Source organism: Mauremys reevesii, linkage group 3, assembly GCF_016161935.1.
Source record: "Mauremys reevesii isolate NIE-2019 linkage group 3, ASM1616193v1, whole genome shotgun sequence".
NCBI lineage: Eukaryota > Metazoa > Chordata > Testudines > Geoemydidae > Mauremys > Mauremys reevesii.
This window is the reverse complement of record NC_052625.1, coordinates 148,659,764-148,676,639: the sequence shown is the minus strand read 5'-3', so window position 1 is coordinate 148,676,639 and position 16,876 is coordinate 148,659,764. Positions and strand designations below refer to the sequence as shown.

The 16,876-nt window shown below is 40.3% G+C and overlaps 1 protein-coding gene and 1 long non-coding RNA gene across 4 annotated transcripts in view; one reads left to right on the top strand and one right to left on the bottom strand.

Moving 5' to 3' along the window:
- Positions 1 to 3,109, bottom strand: part of LOC120401555 (pleckstrin homology domain interacting protein) — a 341,061-nt gene extending 337,952 nt beyond the window's left edge. For all 3 annotated transcript variants that reach the window (XM_039531654.1, XM_039531655.1, XM_039531656.1), the window contains exons 1-4: positions 2,812 to 3,109; positions 2,666 to 2,724; positions 2,544 to 2,573; positions 2,364 to 2,423 (exon numbers count right to left, since the gene is read on the bottom strand). In XM_039531654.1, the coding sequence (XP_039387588.1) occupies positions 2,364 to 2,423; positions 2,544 to 2,573; positions 2,666 to 2,724; positions 2,812 to 2,854 (192 nt within the window). In that variant the 5' untranslated portion in view covers positions 2,855 to 3,109. The remainder of the gene's footprint in view (positions 1 to 2,363; positions 2,424 to 2,543; positions 2,574 to 2,665; positions 2,725 to 2,811) is intronic.
- A 260-nt stretch (positions 3,110 to 3,369) lies between these two features.
- On the top strand, positions 3,370 to 4,029 carry LOC120401559. The gene is made up of 2 exons (XR_005596538.1): positions 3,370 to 3,572; positions 3,784 to 4,029. It is a non-coding gene; the product is annotated as an uncharacterized LOC120401559 (long non-coding RNA).
- The last annotated feature ends 12,847 nt before the right edge of the window (positions 4,030 to 16,876 follow it).

Sequence of the window (16,876 nt, the reverse complement as noted above, 5' to 3'; positions counted from 1 at the left end):
CTCCCTCCCTTACTTTAAAGCAAAAGAAAATCATGCAAATATTTATCAAAAATATAAGTAAGGAATGTACAGGTGGGGGAAACAAGTAGTAGCATTTCTCCATATCCATGGAAGTCCTGCACACATTTGGGATTTCATGGATTATAGAGAACCATATTCCACTCCTCCTCACCCTCCCCAATGAAAATCTGCATATTATATGCTATTCAATAATAATACTGAGTTGGTATTTATTTATTCTCATCTCCCTCTGCAGGAACCCTCTGTGCTCCAAAAGCATGATGTCCCTGATGCCTGTGAATCTGAGGCTGTACCCTGTCTCTATATATTCCTCAGTGGGTCTCTTCCCAAAAATCCTACAGTGGCCCTACTACTGCTAGCTCCTTTATCAATTCTGCTAGTCCTTTCCATGCTTTTCTGTTGTCACTTCTTTTATGATGTCCTCCATAACCCCATACATATCCTTCTAGCCTGCCACCTCAGAACCAGCATTTTCAAAACCTATTTATATTATACTGTGATGAACACAGTTCAAAATATTGTCTCATAATTTCTTTATCATGTTTTTCTCAACATGTTTTAAAAAAACATTATGGAAGATTAGGAAAAGCTTACACACATAAATATGAGAATGTATTTAACAAGCTGAACAGCAAAAGCTCCTTCATGACCACTGACCACATTTAACGCAAACTATCTACCAATATACCATATATTGAAGAAACTCACTAATTCAATATTGTTACAGCTACCACAAATATCCATCAAATCTATGTGCTAAAAATCATTATGAAATTTAAGTTGAAATAACTTGTAACTGCTAGCTACAAACAACAAGTAACTGCAGTTTTTAAATATGTTGTTTAGAGTTTCCTTAAAAGCAAAATATCCAGGTTGCTGGTCCACATTAGTTAAAATGGCTAACAGTTTCAGTTTTAAACCTTGAAAAGAAGCATAAGAGCAACATTATCTGTTTGTTTTACATTTACTAGGCACATCTGAACAGCTATTATAAATCTGCAGTTTGACAGCATTTTTTAAATGCTTCACTCCATCACAGAGTTTTTATAATTAAAACCTGCAAAGACATATTCAAATTCTTCTACCACAAGCATCATCGAGATATTACAGAAATGCTTAACTTTATGAGCATAGCCCCCTGAAATCAACAGTATTATTCTTGTACATAAAGTTAACCATGCGCATAAGTCTCAGAAGGACTGGGACCTACAGCTGGTCTAATCAATTTACAGGTTTGTCAGAACAATCTTGCTTTCTGAATTGACAATATTATGAAAACGCATAGGGCAAAGTTTTCCTCTCAGGTTGTCTAGAAATGTAGATCCATATTAAAATAACTATTAGTGGATAAATTGCTAATGCAGACAAGGCTTAGGCCTTTTGGCCCCCGTTTCACAAAAACCTACAGGTCACATGTTGCAAAAAAAAAAAAAAAAAGCTTGAGCCCATCCACAATAGCAGTTTAACACCAATGCACCTACAATTGAGCTGTATTGCAGCTACTAACTTTTCTACTGTAGATGCACTATCAGAGTGAAAGCAACTTACAGGGAGAGCAGAGTATAAAAAATCCAATCTTATGAATCTAGCAACACAATGCTGCCCTATAAATGATATAAATGCTCCTGTGACAACATTCTATTGCATGAGTTGCGTGGAGTCAAGAGATAGTGCCTCAGAGCAGACACCTGTCAATGAAGTTGCCTCCTTTTCCTACCTGCCTGGGATGGCAAATACCATTCTGAGAGTCACACACACACACAGCCAGGCCCCTACTGAAAGCAAACTTAAGCTTTCTGAGCTCGGGGTATTGCCCGGTCAATCAGCCAGCTGGCGACCATCCTCCTCCCCCACATGTGTGCGCCACAGGTGAGGATGTGGGGGGAGATTCGGAAGTTGTGGGGTTGTGATGCAGCAGCTCTGAGCCTTTGTGTGTGTGTGAAGCAGGATTGCACAGCGCCCCCGTCTCCTGCCGGCCAGGCTGACTCCGACAGGCTCTCTCCGCTCGCTCCTCCCCTCACTGCCTCCTGCTCTCCCTGCACAACATCCATGACGTACCTTTATTTCTAGCACAGTGACTCTGGGGCTCTCCCATTAGGACAATTGTTGTTATTTACCCTCACGCCGGGCCCCCCCCAATAGGGGGCTTACCCCGGGGCAGCAGCCTCCCCTCTCCCCTCACTGTCACTGACGGGGGGATCAAAGCTCCCTGAAGTTTTTTTTCCCTCTTTTCTTTTTTTTTTTAAGTTGTAAAAAAAAATTTTTTTGCGGGAAATTCAATTTTTATTGGGCTGCTCGGAAAGTTTCCCCGCCGCCTTGCGCCGGCCGGCCGCTCGGCTCACCAGGTTCTCGTAGCTCCGCGGATGCTCCTTGCCCGTCCAGTCCGTGCGCTTGGGCAGCAGCTAGGGGAAAAAAAGCACCTTTCAGTCACTCACGGCCGCCCCCTCCCCGAAAAGCCCCCGGCGCCCGGGCCGGGGAGAGGCCGCAGGCGGGGCGAGCGCGGGGCGTGCGGCGCCGCTTACCTCCTTCTCCGCCACTTCTCGGATCAGGACCTGCAGCAACAACAAAAGGGGGAACGGCTGTGAGTGCGCCGCGAACACCCCGCCCTGCCCGGCCCCCCAGGCCCCGGCGGCGCCATCCCTACCTGAGCCGCTTGCTGGCAGGGTCCGTCCTCCAGAAAGCGGGCGATGAGGAAGTAGAGCTCTGCGGGGAGAGAGAGGCGGTGAGCGGCGGGCTGGGCACCAGCCATTCCGGCTCCGCGGCGCCCAACAGCCGGAGCCCTCCACTTACCCGCTCGCAGCTCCGCGCTGTGCCTGCCGCCGTCCCCGGACATGGCGAGCCGCGCTCGGGCCGCGCTCCCCGGCGGCGGCGGGGCCCTGCGAACGCGTCCGCCCGCCCGGTAGCTGTCACTGTTCGTTCGGCAGGAAGAGTCTCGGCTCCACCATTCAACCCGCGGCCGGGAGGAGGAGGAGGAGGAACAACAACTCGCAGGCAGCAGCAGCAGCCCGCCGCCAACGCCGCTGCCGCCACGGCCGAGCCACCGCGAGCGAGCGCGATCCCTCCGCCCGGGGAAAGAGTCCCTGCCCCCTTGGCCCCTCGCGCCGCGCGCGCGCGCCCCCTGCCCCGGCACCCGCTCCCCAGCGGCCTGCTCCGCGGCCCCCGCCGCTGACACGCCCAGAGAGGCGGGAGCGCGGCGCAGGTACGAGCAGGCCGGCCGGCTGGCGGAGAAGATGTCGGAGCGGCAGAGGCAGGGTGGGCGGGGAGCTTGGCTGAAAGGCGCTTTCTCTGCGAGGGCTGGGAGGAGGAGGAGAGGCCGCAGCGGAGGGATACGACGTACGCGGGGGGAGGGGGGCGGCTGCTCTCGGCGGGCTGGGCTGGAAGTTACCAGTGTCAGGCTAGTCGGCAAATGAAGCAAAAATGCCCCGCGGGAGCTCTGGCCGCGCCAGGCGAGGCGCGCTCGGCAGCCCCTCGGGGCCACGGACGGTCGGGCGCGGGGCGCCTCTGTTCCGACTCTCTCACGGGGGCGACGGCTGCGGATTTGGCGGCTGTCTGTAAGTTGGCGCGCCGGTGTGTATGTGCCAGGGGCAGTGCTGCCTGTGCGGGGTCCTGCTCGGGGCTGGCTCGTCTTGCTTCTGGGGACACAATACTGCCCCGGTCTGTAAAGCTGAGCAAACCCCTGTGCAGCCTCGCTGGGAGCCAGGGGAAAGGATCTTTAAAAAGTGCTCGTAGACTTGGCTTTGTTTTACTTAATGCGCATTTTAGGAGTTATTACTGCTGCTGGCGCATCATAGACACTGGATCAATGAATCTTCAGGCTTCTAGGAATATTTGCAAGAGGAGGAGGAATACCGTGAACGTGAGGACATGCGAAAGATGGTGATACTTGCAACCTAGGGCTGAACTGGAGGTAATTTATGGGTGGATCAATAACATGCGAAGGTTCTTGAAAGACTATTAGACAGCAGCAAGCGTGATTTACGATTAAATAATTTAAATTGTGTATTTATCTTGCGTTAACTTTAAGTAATGATGATACCTCAGAGCAGAAGATTTGTTCATCGTTACTTACTGCTTAGAGTCGGGCACAAAAACAAAGCTAATATCCGGCCTTGGTCAAACTGACCTCTATAAAATATTGCGTTTTCTATCAGATTTAAATAAATGATAAATAATGATCGGCCTTTATGATCGGTCATGCAGCTGTGCTTTTCGGATCGAGTTTGGGCCTTGTAAAAATTAACACAGTTGTAGACAATGAAAATGAAATTCAGCAGCAATGGATGTAAACAAGGAAAATTGACATTTCTTAAACACACTGATTAATGTTACCCCTCAGAAAGCACATTTGGAATTAAAAGGATATAAAAATTAGACAGGAAAAAAGTCATTTGTAATCAGAGAACTTGGAGCTTTCAACTGGTGAAAGCTTTTAAAAATGTCGAATTAAACCATATTTCTGTCAAACTGATACAAGGGGCTTTAGAGGTGGAGTTTTATATGTCAGTCTCTAAGGCCCACAAGCCAAGCCTTTGGAAGCCTAGAATCTTGCCTAGCCCCTGCTGCTCTGTGCTTAATGTGGTGAGAAGGCTTGTTGCAACCACCCTTTCTTTAGCTTTATTATATGAATATCTGTGAGAGAAAGGAAGTTAATATGTCACATTCTCTGTGAAAATATAATATATAAAAATACTTAAATGGGCAACTGAGCATCTATTCTACTTATTATTATTGTTTATCTGGGTTTATCATGTCCTAAAAGTACTAAAATTGTAACCTGTATATTACACCGTAAAGTATAATTAATGAAGTAAGCTAATAATTCTTTTATTATATATTTACTTCTCTACATATTGAAATAAAGGTATTGTAACAGGCCTGATCAGTTTTTCTGTAACTCTGGTCATCTGTTTTCTTCCAAATAAATGAATCTCCCTTTTACCATTTTCCTAGGACAGTAACTGGCCAACATTTTAACCTCTGTCTCTTAATCAACTCTTCAAATAATTGTCATGGTGGTGTAATCACTTACTATCAAATATTTTTTAATGGTTTTTCTTTTTTAGAAATGCAAACTATATATTGTAATTCTAACTGTAAGTAGTGTTAACAACAAAAGATTACATGAGTAATGTGATTAACATTTTCTAATTATTCCATGATGTCTGTATATAGTGAAGTATACCTTGTGTATGATATTGAATTCTGAGAGAGTTTTTATGATGATGGAAGGAAAACTATGTTCCTGTTTTTGACAACTTATGTAATAACTTTTCTGATGCAGTTCAGAGAACCAAAATTTTCTTATTGCTATTATCAAAATTACAAGGATTCAATCTGATGAACACAAAATCCATTTGTGCTATTGTATTTTAAAATTCTTATTGCAGATGCAGTAAGATAAATGGGGGGAAGGATTAGTTGGGTTGGCTTTTTTTTTTTAAACACATGTAAATCACACTTCATAAGAAGATCTGGAATTATTTCTGTTTGCTGATGCATGTTGGAATGAGTTAAGAAATCATGCTGTAGTAATAAACATTCCATTAAATTATTTTCAAGCATAATTTTGCAGTGCATTCTCCTTCAACTCACTGAGAATTTTTTTTATTTTCTATGCAGGAAAAAAAATCCCTATCTCTGAATTTTAACACTGTGACTTGCAAAATAAAAAGGATTATTTCAAAGTATGTTCTTGTCAACTTACATTATCCTTGATCAAAAATGATGTTAGCTCTGCTATGTCATTCAGATTCTGTGCTTCTTTGGGGGGGTTTCTCTTTTGAGGTCTGAATTAAAAAATAATGGAATGATTTTTGCCTTTTCAGATTGAGATTATTTTACTTTAATAACAATCTCACAATTTGATTACTTTGATATGATTAGTAATGTGATGGATTTAAGCACCTCAGAGCTTGTTATACCCCCATACTATATCTTTTTGAAGATGTAAACTGTAGCTGGTAATACTTATTTTTCTTGTGTTTGTTTTTTTTTAAATGAATTACTGTTTTCATCAAGAAAATAGTAGTTTAAAAGCAGGAGTAAAGTTTATATATGTTACACTATAATTTTGTTAATTGCAAAATCCATACATCAGTTATGGTCTGAGCCCTTGAGCCTCAATTTTTGTGTGTCCAACTTCACTAGTGTAACTTGCAAAGGGTGGATGCTCAACACTTTCTGAAAATTACATTCTTGTAATGTGGGTACCCAAACTCACTAGTCACTTTGAAAATATTGGCATATTTTAGGACCTCTTGTTCCCGTCAGCATTTTTTTAGTATGTCTTTATGTGATGCAATTTTGGCATGAGTTTTAGCTATATTGATGTAGCTGAATTTTTTTTTTTTTTACTCCCCTCCACACTTCATAGCTGTACTAACTCTCATTCAGGTTTAACTTAATGCAACTGTGGATCGCAGGAAATTATCAAACATTTGGTGGCTGCAGTTTATTATATTTTTGTGTCAATGTGATTTCTATTTTTGTGACATCTAATCCGCAGCTTTATTTTTCTGTGATAAACATTTTCCTTATAAATGGGGTTCATAAATTAACAAAATGACACATGAAATTGTCTAATTAAATTTTTTTTATAGAAAAATTATTTTAAGCACCAAACTCTGCTTGCTGGGAGACATTAACTTAAGTCTTAAGCTTCCTAAATTTGTCGTCTTTTTTATCAGAAGCTTCATTCATTAATTTCTTACTCCTGAAACAAACCATTTATCTTATTTATTGTATTTTAACAATTCGAAAGAGTGAAATATAGGTATGTTTTTTACAACACTAGTTTGAATAAATTCTACCTGACAAATGTTGTTTTAACAATGTATAAAGTGATAAAATAATTTCATGTCAAAGTGCTAAAAGCCATTTGGTTCACACTTGAGGTCATTAATCATTTATTTTTGCACTCTAAATTAGTAACTTAGTTGACCATTAAGGTATACATTTGTTCTCCAAGTTCCTGGCAAGTATGTGTTATGCCAATACCAGATTTTAAATACTTAACTATTTGAACACCTATTTATGTGCTCCACTTATGTTCCTTTAATCATTCGACTCTCTCCCACCACATGCCTTTTTCTTCCCATTCATAGCAACACTTGCTATGAGGAAGCATTCTGTCACATCTTTCACTCTCTCTTCTCTCCCCTGCTGGTAGGAGTTAGCTCCTGCAGCTGGAGGCTTGCAGTACACAAACCACCAACAATACTGCCTAAAACTAGTTTAATAAACACAATATATAATGGGCTGAGTTTTGACAAAATTTCTACACATTATCTATTATCTCAGAGTAAAGTGAAGTCTAGAGCAATGAAAATTGATTACCCTCTAAAAATATTAAAAAATAAAATGCATCACTAGTCAACCCATTATATCATATGTATATGATGAGTCACAAAGTTTTAGGTTTGAATCAAACTCAGCTAATCACTTGGGGGACCTTCTTAGTTCATCTTTAGATTTACACATGAATTGTACCTATTACATTTTTGGCTTCACTATTAAATCTTTGCTCATATTCTCATTCATATAAACTTTCCTAGTCAAGAAAAATTAAGACTTGGAGCTATTTAATTCCCTCAGAATAAAGGACTAATGCTGTTTTATTTAAGCTTCATGTGTGATTCATGTAATTTGTCCCCATCAGTTTCATAAAAGATCTTCAGTTTAGTTTACTGGATCAGCTTGACAGTAAGACTTTGTATGCTGAATACATTCCCTAATTGTCCAAAAGATTTAACTGCTATGCTTTATTGGTCGCTGCTGCACTATTCTTTGCAGACAAGCTTGGATATCTGCCATATTCAATTTCACATCCATTTAATGCCACCAAGGTTACTTTACAACATAATACAAATTTGTAAATTTTAACCATTTAAAGGTTTTTTAATAGTGTTGCTCTGATAACTTATGTACACCATATATTCTAGAGCAGAGCTACTGTAATGAGAAGTGTAGTGGAAGAAAACCTGTTTACTATATTGTTCTATAAATTGAGTTACTTTTTTTAAAAAAGGATTGCTTCTAGAAACCTTTTCCAAAGCATGTTCTGTTATAACTTCAAGTAAGCAAGCGACCCTTTTAGTGTAATACGTTAATGCAAGTTTTGATGAGTAAAAAAAAGATCTCAAACATTTAATAAAAATATTTTAATACTCTCAAGTAAAAAATTGCCACTTTAAAGTTGATAGTTACTTTAAGATCAATGCCAAATTTAAATAGAACACCACATTTTAATATAGTATATTTATGGGTTGTAATGATTACTTATCCAGCCTGTTCTCCAAGCTCAAGTCCAGACTTGCGTGTAATTAAGTTCAAGGGGCATTCCTGACTTGACATTTTACATTTGAGATTTACAATATTAGCCCTTTTAAAAAATGCAGGGTTTTTTTAAAAACACAACTTTAGGATCATTTGTTTCACTTTAGTGTTCTGAGACACAGTGTAACTTTTTCTAGTCCCTTTTATCTCTAAAGTGCTTTCAAACAGTTACACGAATGTCTACATAAGAATCGTTTAATCATTATTCATGTGCAACTACCTCAGGGTTGAAACAATTATCAATCAGCACACAATGCCAGTATTGCCAACTCCAAACATTAAATCATGAACAGGCCCCAAAAAGTCATGAGATTTTGTAAAAATTGGGGTTCTTTATATTTGCATTCTTGTTTGAACCTTTAGCTTACACTTAGGTTACATTTTCAAGCTTTTATCCACAAACATGAAGGCTAGAAGTTGGTTTGTTTGTTTTTTTAAATGTGCGGATCTCAGCTTTCAATCACTTGTCTTCCAGAAATTGGGCTATAAGTAAGACATTGAATAAATCAGCAATACAGCTACATAACAAATACAAGTCAAAGAGGAATTATTTGAAAATTCAAGGAGATTTTACCCAAATTGAAATTTGTACAAGATATCAAGAGTGACATCCTTACTTTTATAAAAGGGCTGTGGGATTGTGGGATCCTCATTGATCAAATTCTCCAGAACTTTAATTTTATGTCTCAAATGAAAGATGGGCTCCCAAGCACCACAGTCACCAGTATCAGAATTCTGGGGTATTTGTTTAATACAACAGAGAGAAGAGACCTGCCCAATGAATGCCAATAATATTTTGTACAATATCAGATCTTCCTCATTCAAATACTGACCAGGCCTGACTCAACTTATTAAGCAAGATACTTTTTCTCCTGGTGCATGAGACACTATGGCTGTAGGAAATATTTACTGTTCATTGCCAACACTGCAGAGGACTGCTTGGATCTAAATCAGTGATATTCAGACTGAGGCTCGGGAGCTGCAAATGGCTCTTTAATGTGTCTCCTGCTGCTCTTTTCAGCACATGATATTAAAACACTGTGTGACTTAATTATTAACTAATCTAAGCTATTAACCAATCAGGATGATTTTACTATGTTATTAACCAATTATAGAATACTTGGTGTGTTATTTTGCTGTGAGAATATTATGTATATAAATAAAATAGTAAGTGAAACAATAAATTCACACTATGGTGGCTCTTTTGGGTAATTTTGATTGCTAATTTGGCTCCTGAACCACTGAGGTCTGAATATCACTGATCTAAATAGTTGATTGTTATGACATTTTAAAAAAAATCACTGAATACTTACTTCATAGTAGGTTAACAGAACCTAATTTTTAAGACAAAACTGTGTCCCTTTTATATTCAACATTTATGGGTCTTCTGTCTGCCAAATACATCAACAGTAGAGCTGGTCAGAAAATGGTGGAAGTTTTTCATTAAAAATGTCAACATTTTGACTAGCTTTAATTGCTAACAGTTCTTACTGATGTGCAATTTGTGTACCCAGAGTTCAAGAAAAACTAAAAACCAGCTGGATACCCAAGAGGGCCAGTATTTCTACTCACAGAACACAGGATTAGCTGTTCTGCCTTTAGTGAGAGGAGGTAGGTGCACCTGTTCTGAAAAACAATGGAAGTCTTGCTTGCGAACTAATTTTACTCTTTTAATTTGTGCTCCGAGTTGACTAAATGTGGAACATAGACCATTTGGCAATTGCATTTTGGCTTTAAGTATGATTTAGTGAGGTAGGAGGATGCAGGGGAGAAGAGACAAAAAGGCAGAAAACCAGCTAAAGGCAAAGATAAGCCCCAAAGTTGCCAAAGCAAACTGCAGTGAATTTCCATTTTAAAGGGCTTTGCAAATAAACAGACCCCCAAATTCATGGAGAAGAATGACATCTGTCAAAAGACTTCTGGTAAGTATCTGAGCCTTGGAATGTTTCATCCATACCAAAGTTGGAAACTCTTTTATATCAAAAGATATTGATAACTGAAGTTCTAAAATTTATGTTTCTGGCTGTTGGGAATGAAATACATCTTCAGTCAGATAATTAACCTTATGGGCTAGATTTGTAAAGCTATTAAGGTGCTTTATGTGAAATCAATGAGTTAGGTGCCTAGCTGTTTTTTTTGTAAATTCCATTAGGCAACTAAATAACGTTAAAAATCTGGCCCAATGTTGTTACCTATTTCAAATTCCTGTTTGGTACTAACAGTCAGATTACAGCAGCCATTCCAGTCTCAGCAGAGCATTGTTTATTTATAGCCATACCCCTCTTCCTCTCTGGTTAAAAAGCACATCAAGAGAAAGGCACAGCACCCTCTGAGCAATCAGATAGTGAGAAGGCTTTTGTACTTGTCAGGCCCTCCACGCATTCTAGGAAGTATGTCCTTAGTTCAAATTTAGCCTTATCCTGCTCATCGTTATCCCCTGAAAGTGTTAAGATAACGATGCAGGAAGATCAAAGAAAGTCAGAGGCATATACGTTTTTCTTATTGTTTGTTCCTTTTGTGGAATAGAAGGCATTCTCCACCTCCGGTGGAGATATCTGATCACTGACACTTGACAAACTTTTTCCAGTTTTTTTTTTTTAAAACAGTATTAAAAAAAAAGTGGGGTAGACATTCTAAAAATCAGAATTATTCAGTTAAGTAAGCCCAGACAAAAGTACTTCAATCAAGTTCTAAAAAGGACCTTATTATAGCATCTTACCTCTTTGCTGATGGCTGTGGCTTTTGCTTCAGTTTTCTCTTCTTACGGGTATGTTAATGTAGTTTAGCTCTGTGATGAATCCAACAAAGCGCTTTCATTCTGGGGTAACAAGAGTCCTAAGGAAAACTTAAAGTTCAAATTAAAATTCCAGAACTACTTCTCTGTCTTTCCTTGGGTTATGGTCCTTCCAAGAGGGTCTGCCAGTCTAAACTAATTTTTGTAAGCAAGTCCTATAGAACAAAAGCGTAACAAAAGTTCGAAACGTCACCTCTCAGTGTAGGGTTCATCACTGGTGGTCCTGAAAGTCTTTTAACTAAAAGAAAGGTTACTTAACTTCAGTAACTAGTTCAAGATGTTGTCCATATGTATTCCATTCTTGGTGTGCACACGCCCTATGCACACGCCCTATTCTTTTGAATAGCAGTGTTTGTTGGGCCACTCAGTGTCCTCATCCTCCTATAACAAGGACATAAAAAGGGTGAAACAGGCCCAACTGCTGCCACTCAGTTCCTTTCCCATCACAGAATCCAGATGTTACATATAGGACTTCATGGTAGCAGAGAGGGTGTGTCATGGAATATATATGGACAACACCTCAAAAGACCTGCAGTTAGTTTAAGGTAAGTAACTTTTCTTTCTTCTTCGAGTGCTTGTCCATATATATTTATTTCATTCTACTCTTGGCTTTTGGTGACTCGCAAGCAGTAACTTAAATTAAGGCGGTGAATGCTAAGAGTCTACTTAAAGACTGCAGCACTGCTCTGCTAAAAGCAGCAGTGGCTATTGATGATTCCACTAGAGGATAATGCTTAGTAAATGTGTGGACTGAACCCCAAGTAACTACCCTGCAGATGTCTGAAATTGGTATGCTTTGCAAGGAAACTGAAGAAACTGCCTGGGCCCTAGTGGCGGGAGCCCTAATATGAGCTGGGGGGATGTAAACTATCTAGGTCATAACAATCCCTAATACATTGACATCCATTTGGATGGTATGATTCACTCAGCAAATGATACAATTTTGGATCTTCACAAATAAATGGATACAATCCTGCGAACATCTAGAGTGCAGCCTGTTGTACTAATTTAGATGTAATATATGGGACCAAGGTCCAACATTAAACAGGGTTGGGGTTGGTATACAGAGATGTCAGCCTGCTTAGAACCATGGCACAAACACCATTAAAAATCCTTTTAACATTTTATTAAAAGGATACAGAGAAGAAGGAAAAACAATTAAAGCATTTGAAATGTAAAGTATTAAGTAAGGCTTTCATTTTAACTTTTTTTTTTCCCTTTACCCGGAGAGTGTTTTAGAAGGAAAAACTACCCTTGTGAGTCTCTTAGATGGTATTAAAGATGGTAATAACTGTCCTTTTTCTTTGGTATTAGGAAATAATTGGAATAAGAATCTTTTCCCACAACCTACAGAGGAATCTCTTCTGTGGCTCAGAGGGAACAGAAGTGACTCTGTCTTTTCGTGCAGCAGTCATGACAGGGATTGGCATAGTCTGACCTGTAGAGAATAAGACTCTCCATAATCCAGAATCTGAAATTATTAGGTTCCATGACACAGAATACATCCCTCAGCCCCATATTTGGCCAGCAAAGAAAGGACTAGCCACTAGACAATCTAAAGTTTAGATAACGTGACCAGTGTAAATGGCCTCTAAAACAGTACGAATCCTATTGTTCAAGAAATGGGGCAGTCTCTTGCTAGATCTATTTACAATTATCAAGAATGCAACAAACCCTTGGTTTTGCTCCAAAGCAAAGATTGTTATGAATCCAATCACAGATGCATTCTTGTTAGACTGAAGCAAATATGTTTTTAGGCTTTTCCACTGGTGGTCAGAAACATAGGTGCCAGCTTCAGCCCTGGAGCACCCATGGAAAAAAATTAGTGGGTGCTTAGCACCACCAGCAGCCAGCTCCCTCCCAACACCTCCCACCCACTGCAATCAGCTGTTCTGAGGTGTGCAGGAGGTGTTGGGGGAAGGGGGTGGAGAGGGACGGGAGGAGGTGGGGCGAGGTGGGGCAGGGGGGGAGTCTTGGGTGAAGGGGGCGGGGCTTGGGGGGGAATGGGAAGTTGAGCACCCCCGGGGCCTGGAGGAAGCCAGCACTCGTGGTCAGAAATACATGACAAGATAGAGCTCAGGTTATATTAATTGCTTAATACTGCTACATGGCTTTCTTAAATTAACTTTATTTTCCACCAGTGTCCTACCCCTGTTGACTTTCAAAAATGGTTTCATTCTTCATCTCAATCCAGAATCGTTCCACCTCAAGGTTTCAACCAGAGGACTTTGACTAACTGTTCCCTAGAATAGAATCATAGAATATCAGGATTGGAAGGGACCTCAGGAGATCATCTAGTCCAACCCCCTGCTCAAAGCAGGACCAGTCCCCAGACAGATTTTTGCTCCAGATCCCTAAATGGCCCCCTCAAGGATTGAGCTCACAACCCTGGGTTTAGCAGACCAATGCTCAAACTGCTGACCTGTTCTGCAGAAGTACAGAAATCATGTTATAATCTAGAAAGTCGCTATATTCAGTTTTTTTCAAGAGGTGGATGAGGTTCTATATGGTGAGCCAATAAGTCTCTCCACACTTTGACTCCATAGCATCCATCTTGGACTGGTTACTCAAAAACTTTCAGCCTCTCTTTGCCTTCCATCAGGTTGTGCCTGTATTCAATCATTCCACTGCCACAATTTTCCTCAGAGGACTTGCAAATGTATTCCACTGATTTGTGAGCTTCAAGGAAGACAAGGTCATTGCAGAAAAGCTGTGTAAATTCTTTGCATTCCTCTTCCCTGCAGAGGAGTTGAGGGAGGTTCCTATACCTGAGCCATTCTTTTTAGGAGACAAATCTGAGGAACTGTCCCAGACTGAGGTGTCATTAGAGGAGGTTTTGGAACAAATTGATAAATTAAACAGTAATAAGTCACCAGGATGAGAGGGTATTGACCAAAGAGTTCTGAAGGAACTCAAATATGAAATTGTAGAATTACTAACTGTGGTATGTAACCTATCACTTAAATCAGCCTCTGTATCACATGACTGGAGGATAGCTTTTTTTTTTTTTTTTTAAATTGGAGATATACCAATCTCCTAGAACTGGAAGAGACATTGAAAGGTCATCAAGTCCAGCCCCCTGCCTTCACTAGCAGGACCCAGTACTGATTTTTGCCCCAGATCCCTAAGTGGCCCCCTCAAGGATTGAACTCACAACCCTGGGTTTAACAGGCCAATGCTCAAACCACTTGTAGGGATATTAAAGAAGGTTTATATTAAACATGGTTTATATGAAAAATGATTTATTGTTAACTGATGCCTTATAACTAAAGGTTTATGTTAAAAGTAAATTTGTGATTCTAACCTGCAAGCCACCAGCTGTGTCTGTGTGAAGCCTGCTCAAAGAAATACTTTGTATAAAACTTGTTAAACATTAATTATCTCTAAGTAAGCCAAAACAGTAGCTGTTATAGTGTATAGATAGAGACCCCCCACCCTCTGTAAGTTTTCATCTCACTTTATCTTTGCTTGTTAAAAGACAGGGAGTCTCACATAAATTGGTAACACCCCAAAAGGTAAAGAGACAGTGAAATAGATGTGATTAAGATAGAGAATGTATGTGAATGCATGCCTAGTTTAAACAATGAATGAATGGTTAGGGAGTCACCAGCCTGAAGAATTCAGTGTCGGCTGAAGAAGGTGTCAAGTGGGATCAACCAGATGACCGCCGGAGGGCAAACTGGAATCCACCCACCACACCTCAAAGGAAGGAAAAACAAAACATCTAATAACATGGAGCCAGCCATCTGCTGATTGATTTAGCAACAGCAGAATGAAGCAACTCTCATGAACTAACATAGGGAAAAATCCCTATAAAACTGGACTCTAAAGAATAAGGACTTTGAGTCTATGGTTCTGTTGCCAGCCTCCAGGAGCATCAGATGCATCTGACACAGACTCGGCTCCATCCTCATGACCAAGATACCTGGCCAGTAACTTGGCATGAGCAACATCTAGGCTGGTAACTATAACATCTATACAGAACCTGAATGAGTGAGTGAGTGTGTGTAAGGAATAAGTAGTGATAGAAATAAGTAGTAAAACAACGTTGTTTGCTTTTGTCTTTTGCTTTACTATTATATTTACAATAAATGTGGCATCTTTGCCTTATCCCTCTTAATAAGGTCCTGCTAGTTTTTATTGGTATAACATTTTGGTGGAGAATAGCGAAAGGGGGATTATTGGTATTTTTGCCTCACTTATTGTAAACCAATCTGTGTGCACACAACCGGCTCTACAGAGCACGGTTCTATTCCTGGTTAACCAAAAACTGCTGGTCCCTGTGTGGGTAGCAGGAAAATAAAGAGCTCATAAAATTGTTAACAAAACCTGCTGGCCTCCGTGAAGGTAGTAGGAAAGGTAAAATTGTTAACAAAACCTGCTGGCCTCCGTGAAGGTAGCAGAGAAAGAAAAAAAAAACTGCTGGCCCCCGTGTGGGTAGTAGGAAAAGTAAAATTGTTAACAAAAAACTGCTGGCCCCCGTGTGGGTAGTAGGAAACTATATATATATATATATATAAAATCAGGAGCAACGAGAGGGTCCCAGGGACCAGACAGTGCTGCTCGCTGAACAAAATTTAAAATGTTTAAGAAAAGGCAAGGGAAAACAGTCCCAGAGGAAGAAATGAAGTCAAAAATAGCTTCTACCTCACCTATTAAAGAGAGAACGCCTTTTCAGCAAATCCTCCAAAGAGATGGGCACAGTCCTTGGACTAAACAAGCCCTTGCAGATATCTGCACCATTTTGGACCAAGAGGATAGATTGGCCCAATATATCCTCATATGCAAACCCCCAAATGCAGTAAAAAGAGATGCTGCAGGGATCTGGCTGCTGTGGAAGGCTTGTAATGACAGCTACCTCCACCTAGCAGCCTGTAAAGAGGAGAAAATATCTCTAAAAGAAAAACTATCCCAATTGGAAAAAGGGGTAGAAAATTGGAAAGTAATGGCACATTGGGAAAAAGAGGCTTGGGACCCTCGGGAAACATGGGAAGAAAATATGTGAAACAACCATTGTAAGCTGCTCTTTTAGGAATTAGGGGTTATAGTGCTTAATATTTATCAGTTGTTTTTTTTGTTGTTGTGGTTGGTTGTTCACAACTGTTGGGAAAATGTTTAAGAAAACACTGTCTAAAGAGATCCTTAAAAACAAACAAAACAACAAATTGGCTAGGTACTTATTAATATATAAACCCTCAACTCCAATGAAAAAGAAAGCAGCTGCAGTTTGGCTTCTATGGGAAACCTGTAATAAGGTATTCCTTCAATTGGCTAAATGTAAAAACAAAAAACTGCATCAAGATTTACAAGCCTCTACTGCAAAAGCAGAGAAATGAAAATGTAGGTAGTACCCAAACCCAGTTAGATGCCCTTAAGGTTGGGTACAGAGAGTTAAAACAGCACTCAAATCCTACAACAGCAGTGACATCAGAAGAAAAAACATTTGAGACCCCAGAAGGGGCAGGTTGTTGGGACCCCTCTGGAGAGTGGGAAGGGGAATATTTGGGTAGATTCCTCCTCCCAGGGCCAAAATGCTATTGCAACAGTAACAACAGTGCCTGCTTCTGCCTCAAACCTCCAGGCCGTGGCAAAGTGGCTGGGAATTTTAAAATAAATTTTTGTGTGTGTGTGTGTATAAAGAATAAGTAGTGATAGAAATAAGTAGTAAAACAACGTTGTTTGCTTTTGTCTTTTGCTTTACTATTATATTTACAATAAATGTGGCAT